The sequence below is a fragment of the Thamnophis elegans genome, chromosome 8 (assembly GCF_009769535.1).
Source record: "Thamnophis elegans isolate rThaEle1 chromosome 8, rThaEle1.pri, whole genome shotgun sequence".
In the NCBI taxonomy this organism is placed as follows: domain Eukaryota; kingdom Metazoa; phylum Chordata; class Lepidosauria; order Squamata; family Colubridae; genus Thamnophis; species Thamnophis elegans.
Window position 1 is genome coordinate 11015332 of NC_045548.1, and position 7242 is coordinate 11022573.

The 7242-nt window shown below is 42.8% G+C and overlaps 1 protein-coding gene and 1 long non-coding RNA gene across 9 annotated transcripts in view; one reads left to right on the top strand and one right to left on the bottom strand.

Moving 5' to 3' along the window:
* The window catches only part of KIF13A (kinesin family member 13A), a 70471-nt gene extending 64341 nt beyond the window's left edge, over positions 1-6130 (bottom strand). For 4 of the 8 annotated variants that reach the window (XM_032222806.1, XM_032222805.1, XM_032222804.1 and 1 more), the window contains exons 1-2: positions 5574-6127; positions 4896-4989 (exon numbers count right to left, since the gene is read on the bottom strand). In XM_032222806.1, the coding sequence (XP_032078697.1) occupies positions 4896-4989; positions 5574-5628 (149 nt within the window). In that variant the 5' untranslated portion in view covers positions 5629-6127. Of the gene's footprint in view, positions 1-4895; positions 4990-5573 lie in introns of all 8 variants that reach the window. The other 4 variants (XM_032222803.1, XM_032222802.1, XM_032222801.1 and 1 more) reach the window with 2 other exon arrangements.
* Positions 798-3337, top strand: LOC116512348. The gene is made up of 2 exons (XR_004255874.1): positions 798-1407; positions 3119-3337. It is a non-coding gene; the product is annotated as an uncharacterized LOC116512348 (long non-coding RNA).
* Positions 6131-7242: the final 1112 nt, after the last annotated feature.

Genomic DNA, 7242 nt, shown 5'->3' on the forward strand with positions numbered 1-7242 from the left:
ATCAAATTTTCATACAGCCAAAAATGCAACTTCTGGAGAAAATGATCTATTAAACTCAAAAGATAATATCAGAAGATATAATTTATTTAAACTGAGATTTACCTCCACAGATGCTGGGGGGAAAAAATCTACCGTGATGTTTCTAAATAAGGGCTACAACCAGAAGAGAAAGTTTTTCTAAAAAGGATCCCTATTTTAATATCTTAATAGTATTGACATAGATATGCCATCTTAGGATCAGGGTTTTAATAATTCATAATTTTAGAATAACATTCCTTGTAATGTCACCCAACATCTGAAACAAATGCAACATGGTCAATGGGGAAAAGTTTATATTTAACAATATTTTAATATTTTATAAACTGAAGAAATGAACAGGATGAACATTTTAAAAGAAATCAGAATAACTTTTATTTAAGTTTTCTATAAATAAAGGCTAAGGATGCAGTCAGCTGTTACTCCATCCGCTGCTTCTGGCAGGTGATTTTAAGAGGGCTTGCATAGCAGCTTCTATCTGGCTGATAGTATGTTGGATAAAGAAACAGTTGGTATCTGTCTCATTTCACCAGACACTCCACTTAGATAAGATGAAACTGAGGGTTTTACAATGACCTACCAACTCACCACAGCTAAAACCTTTACCTATTAACTTGGTCTAAAGCTTGAAGCTATGATAAATAACCACATCAGCCACTATAAATGGCATATATTGCTTCTAATGAAAAAGTGGTTTTAAAAAGTTATAATTAAAAATGTTATCTAAACATATCTTTTAAAAATATCTGCATAACATGTACTCTGTGAAAAATGCAAAATATTTAACTGATTAAAATTAGAGATATCCACATTTTAAAATCAAAATATTTCATGTCCAAAATATATTGTATTAATCACCGTAGAAATGTTTAGAAGCCCTCGTTTCAAGCTTAGAGCAATTATTTTGAATGTGGAAATAACTCTTCTGAGTTTGAAACACTTTCAGATTGGTCTGAACAACCCACTTTGAATCTCATACTGGGTGTTTCAACTCAAAATGTTTTGCACATTCCTACATAAAATATAGTAATCATTTCAATCTGCACTGTAGTCTACAGAAAACAGGACTTAGGACTTAAGCACACATAAATTATTATTATTAATTCTTAAAGACATATAAATTGTTGTGTTACAATAGGACTTATTTGGTTGTTATCAACTTGATTCTATGTAAGTGCCAGCATGGTGTAATGATTAATAGTGAACTCAGAGTGGAAAGACCCAAGTTTAGTCTTATCTTAGACATAGAAGCCAAATCAATGTCAGTTATCTGATAAACAATCCGCCTTTTCACATTGTACATTGTAAGCTTTACTAGAAGAGCATGTGAAATACAAAAGAAATGGACCATGCAACTAAGCAAGAGAAAGAGTAAGTAGTAGTATCTTGATAGCAAAATTGGACATATTGAAGCTTATTACTTTTACTATCTTTGGATATATCTAATTTTAGATGAGACTAAGCTAGGGCTTCATTAGGCTATTGGTAACAAATTAAGAACTACAACAAAGTCAGTGGATAGATGAGAATCTTGAGAGCACTTCTGGAACCGTCATTGCTCCTGAGCTAATAGCCACTATGGCTCAAAAAATTTCCACTCAGCTTTTGGTGATACTACACCTAGAGCTGTTACTAAAGCAAGTATATTATCACCAAATACAGGTCTGCTTTCAGAAATATTTGGAATCCGTGGTTGGTATAAAATGCAGCCAGACCTAATATTGTTATGATATTCTGGAAATGTCTGTTCACAGCTTACTTCCATTTGAAGTTCTATCAATGGACAGGAGGGAGTGAATATTTCTCATCAATGGATAGCAGACTCTGAAATTACCTACTGCAAGTCCTATCTTTGTCTCTCTGAAAAAGCTGTAAAGCAAGTATTTAATTTGCCTATTTCATTGTTTCACAATAGTTTCATTGTTCAATTATTAAACTGCACTATACTGTATAGACAATCCTCGCCTTCTGACCAGAATTGAGATCAGAATTTTGATTTTGTTGTGGTCATAGGTTGAATCAGGCCCAATTTTACCACAGGGTTTGTGGTTGTTAAGCAACTCACAGAGTTACTGAGTCAATCCAGCTTCCCTAAAAGACATTTTTTTACCAGAAATGGGCAAAAAAAGCTACAAATCATGATTACATGACCACAGGACACTCTAACTGGTTGTAAATGCCAGTTGGCCAGCTGCCAACTGCCTGAATTATGACCACATGACTGTAGAGGTGATACAACGGTTTTAAGTGGAGTATAGATTATAAGCATGGAAGCATGGTGGAATCACCGACAGAAGGAGAGGGAGTCCCTTTAGGGGGAATAAACATTCCAGCATGGAATCAGATTGGGAAAGAAAATGTCTGAGGTCAAAACGAAGGAACTGGAACAAACTCCCCATGGAGATTACCTTCCGCGTAGCCCTTAAAACCTGGCTGTCCCGACAGGCCTGGGGCTAAAGACTTCAACCCCACCCGAATAGTATGTCTGTTGCGCTTTTAACGATGTATTGTCTTCATGTATGTAACTTGTTTTGTCCTTCCCTCCCTCTGAATTGTGAGCCGCCCTGAGTCCCCTCAGGGAAAAGGGCGGCATACAAATAAAGTATTCTAATTCTAATTCTAACATTAAGTGTGGTAGAGGGAGCCAAGCTTAGAATCCTCGCAGTGCAGAAATCTCCACAGACATGACCTATCTCAGAATCCCTGAAGCTTTCTCTGACCATTCCCAAGGGAATGCAGTCAATCTGACAGGATTCCGATAAGTGATCAACAAAAATATCTACCTGGGTATATTCACTAGTGATTCTGGTTTCTTACACCTGACACACTCTTTCCAAGGCTGTCAATACTTTGAACCATAGTTAAATGAATATGAGTGGAGGATTATGCATATATGTTTTCAGCACAGTATAAACTACCTGGCGAGTTATTTGCAGACGTACTTAGTAACATGTAGCAACTAACATTTGTACAAACAAGCATTACACATCCCTTTGCAATTTCCTCCAGCGCTTGCAGAAGTTAGTACAGTTTTTGTAAGATACTGTACTTGTGTAGAAACCTCTTCTAATTGTTTTACTAGCTGACTTGGAAGACTTCTACCAATTATGAGTGCCAGAGGAACTGCAGGATGCTGCGGAAGAGAGCAAAGCAATATGGCCACTTCAGTTTATTCTGAAAAGTGAAGGAGCCACGTTTCTTCATGAAACAGATTCCAGAGTGAGCTTTTTTTTTAATCTTTCATCGAAGCAAACTATCCATATGCAGCCCTACTGTTTAATAAATTCAGATGTCAATGCCACATTCCTAGTATGTTGTAAATCAGTAACAGCAATCCATACAATTGGTATTGCATTGATATAGAGGACAGAGTCTCAATTGCTCAAAAATATAATCAATTTGATTCAATTCAAACGAATCTGATTTAGAAAACAGATTTGACGTGATGAATCAAAGAGATTCAGAAAATCAATTCAATTCAGTTATTTGACCTTAACTGGGCCTATTTGCTTTGAATTGTCATTTGAATGAAAAAAAATATTTCTGGGCTTATGCTGAGGCTTTGACATAATTTAGATAAATGAAAAGCCATCCAAAGGTGGCTCAGTGGCTAAGATGCTGAGTTTGTCGATCAGAAAGGTTGGCAGTTTGGCGGTTCGAATCCCTAGCGCTGCATAACAGAGTGAGCTCCCATGACTTGTCCCAGCTTCTGCCAACCTAGCAGTTCAAAAGCATGTAAAATGCAAGTAGAAAAAATAGGAACCACCTTTGGTGGGAAGGTAACAGCGTTCTGTGCGCCTTTGGTGTTTTGTTATGCCAGCCACATGACCATGGAGACGTCTTCGGACAGCGCTGGCTCTTTGGCTTTGAAACGGAGATGAGCACTGCCCCCTAGAGCCGGAAATGATTAGCACCTATGTGCGAGGGGAACCTTTACCTTTACCTTAAAGCCATCCATTTTGGCATTCTGATTAGATTTGGAAAGCTAATTCAACTAGAAGAATCAAATGAATAACCTTCAAATGAAATCTCTGAATCCAAATTTATCACAGCCCTAATATTTCCTTTAATTCCCTGGAACTGTGTCTTGATAATATAAAATACTGGAATATATAAGTATCACAAGAAGCTCTAAAATTATACAGAAGTATCCCTTACACATCTAATAGTCACTTATCTCTCATCTCCATAATTAAGACATGTCAAGGTAGGCTCAAATAATATAAGTTCCCTTTTTTATAAGAAAGCTATAACTCAGGTCCACTGACTAAAAACACACAAAGACACAGATTCATATTGTAGTCAGAAGATCACTCTCAACAAGTAGAAAAATGTAAATTTTCCTTCTGCACCTTTGCTGTGTAAGTCCTCCTTATAAATCTCAAATGAATGGGGGGGGGGGAATCCAATCTATTTTTAAAATTATTTCAGTATTTTGGATTATTTCCAATTGCTCTTTTCAGGGATTTATAAATAAATACCAGATATATTCTCACAACTGAAATAAACCACAAATAATAAGGAATCCAGGAGAAGCATCTGCACATATTTACGAACCTTTGCATTTAAGCACCAAAAACATCCATTTTTGCTTGAAATTCTAACTATCCTTCAGATCAACCCCAAACACCATGCACATACTACTGCAGTGCAAATCATTTAGAAGACAGCATTAACTTTTTGTTCATGCAGCCCGACACTCCACAGGTTAAGTAACCTTATTTCTATTTGGCACCTGCCTGAGCCAGAAGGGGATCATGGCCAAAACTGACATTTTAAAGGCAGATGATGGAAGCAGCTGATGTGCAGATAACAAAAGATGCTGGGCTCCAGAAGGCAAGTTTGGATTTGTTCTTTACCTGCTTTCTCCTTGCTTGTTGTTTGAAGGCGGAGGATGCAAGACAGTCTGATTCCCTTCCATTTCCACAACACACTTGGTATTCAACTCCAACTCTAGAATGCAACACAGGGGCACTTCAGAACTTTTTGTCTCCCCACAAGGCATCCTTCCCCTTCCAGCTTTCTTCGGATTGATTGATTGATACACACAATTCATCGCTAGCCAGCGGGACTTTCCCCGATCCTAGCAAAAAAACCATTCCCATTTGCGACTTAAGAGAAAAGTATAGGAAACGAGATGGGCGTTGTTCTCCAAAATGCTGAAAGGGGTGAAGCCCAAGCAAGACACGCTCGAGAATTCCTGCTTGCAAAAACGCTCGGCGCTCGCACACACCGAAGAGCTCCGTTTTTTCGCAGGTTCGCACCCTCTCCACACCCCGCTTCCCACGACCTTCCGCCGTTGCAAAGACTTGGCTTGAAAGGGTGGGACGACAAAACACCCCCCCTCCCCTTTTCCCCAAAAGCTGCAACTCTGCAGCCCTTTTTTGCTTCCCCCTCCCCCCCCCAAAAAAACCCCTTTTGCAAACAAGTGGATTCTGCAAAGAGCCTGGCCAGGGAGGAGGAACATAACAGGAGGAGGAGGAAGAAGACAGAGGACCGTTTCAGGACCGTTCCGAATCTTCCATCGGATTTATTACCTCGCCTGTTCATGGGCCGGACTCTGACGGCCACTTTCACCTTGGTATCCGACATCTTTCCCGGCGAGCGAGGGTGAATCCTCGCCGCAGAAGAGAAAACGCAGGTCTTGGAGCCTCCTTTCCCCCCGCCCTTTCGCCGCGACCCTTCAGAGCCGCGGCAGCCGCTCGCAGAGACTCTCCCGCGCCCGCCCGGGCAGCGCGACGAGCGCGGCGCCGACGAGGCTCATCCCGGCCCGGAGGAGGGGAGGGGAGGGGGAGGGAGTCACGGGTGGGGTGGGGGGGGGAGCCGCGCGAAGGTCGAGAAGGAGAAGAGCTTCCCAGAGACGCCGAGGCGGCCGCCTCACTTCAGCCTCGCCTGCGCGACAAGCTCCTCTGCCGCCGCCTCCTCCTCCTCCTCTCCCCCGCCACCGCCATCTTCCAGCTTCCGCGGCGGCGGCGGCGGCGGCGGCTCTTCCCTCAGTCCCTTCTGCCCTGAGGAGATTCCGGGGGGGGAGGGGCAGCGCGGGCCGCTGTCGGAAATACCCGAGCGACTTCGCCCCTGAGAAGCGAAGCGACGGGCGGGGATGGGGGGCGGGAGGAGACTCCCCGGCACAGCCAACTGGCCGAAAGGGCGGCTAAAAGTCATGCGCGAAGTTTCCCAGGGTCGCCAGCCGGGAGGGCGTCTGGCGCAAGCGCAGTCCAGCGCGTCTCTTAAGGCTTTGGGGCGGGGGGGGGAGGGTGTGGAGCGGCGAGGGTAGAAGAAGAAGTGTCGTGTTCGCTCCTCTCTCCTCCTGGGAGGGGGTCAAGACTGAAAAGTGGGGCGGGCGGTGACGGGACAGCCTGAGCCGCCCAGCGGAGCAGCAAGTTTAAGGCTGCGGGTTGTCCTTGGCCGACGTTGAAAGATGGGGAAATGGACGGGCGTGAAATAGCGCGGCAGCAAAGCGTGGAAAGTGAAATGCGGGTAGTCCTTAACTTACGACCACCATTGAGCCCAAAACCTATTTTGATAAGTGAGAAATTTGCTAAATGCTTTTTGCCCCATTTTACGACTTTTAAATGTTAAAAGTGAACATTTGTTAACTGAATCACTGCGGTTGTTAAATTAGTCACGCGGTTGTTAAGTGAATATCAATAGCAATAGCAGTTAGACTTATATACCGCTTCATAGGGCTCTCTAAGTGGTTTACAGAGTTAGCATATTGCCCCCAACAACAATCCAGGTTCTCATTTTACCCACCTCGGAAGGATGGAAGGCTGAGTCAACCCTGAGCCCGTGAGATTTGAACAGCCGAACTGCTGAACTGCAGTCAGCTGAAGTAGCCTGCAGTGCTGCACTCTAACCACTGCGCCACCTTGGCTCTAGGAATCTGGTTTCCCCATTGACTCTGCTGGTCAGAAGGTTGCAAAGGGGATCACATGACCCCGGGACACTATAACCGTCATAAATGTGAGTCAGTTGCCCAGTATCTGAATTTTGATCCTGTGACCATGGGGATGCTGCAGCGGTCATAAGTGTGTAAAATGGTCTTAAGTCACTTTTTTTCAGTGCCCTTGTAACTTGAAACGGTCACTAAATGAACTGTTGTAAGTTGAGGACTCTACCTGTCGTTCGAAAGGGACACAGGTCCCGTCTGCTGCGCTTTTCGTTTCTTTTCAGCTATGACTCGTCAGGATTGAATAATTGACTTAA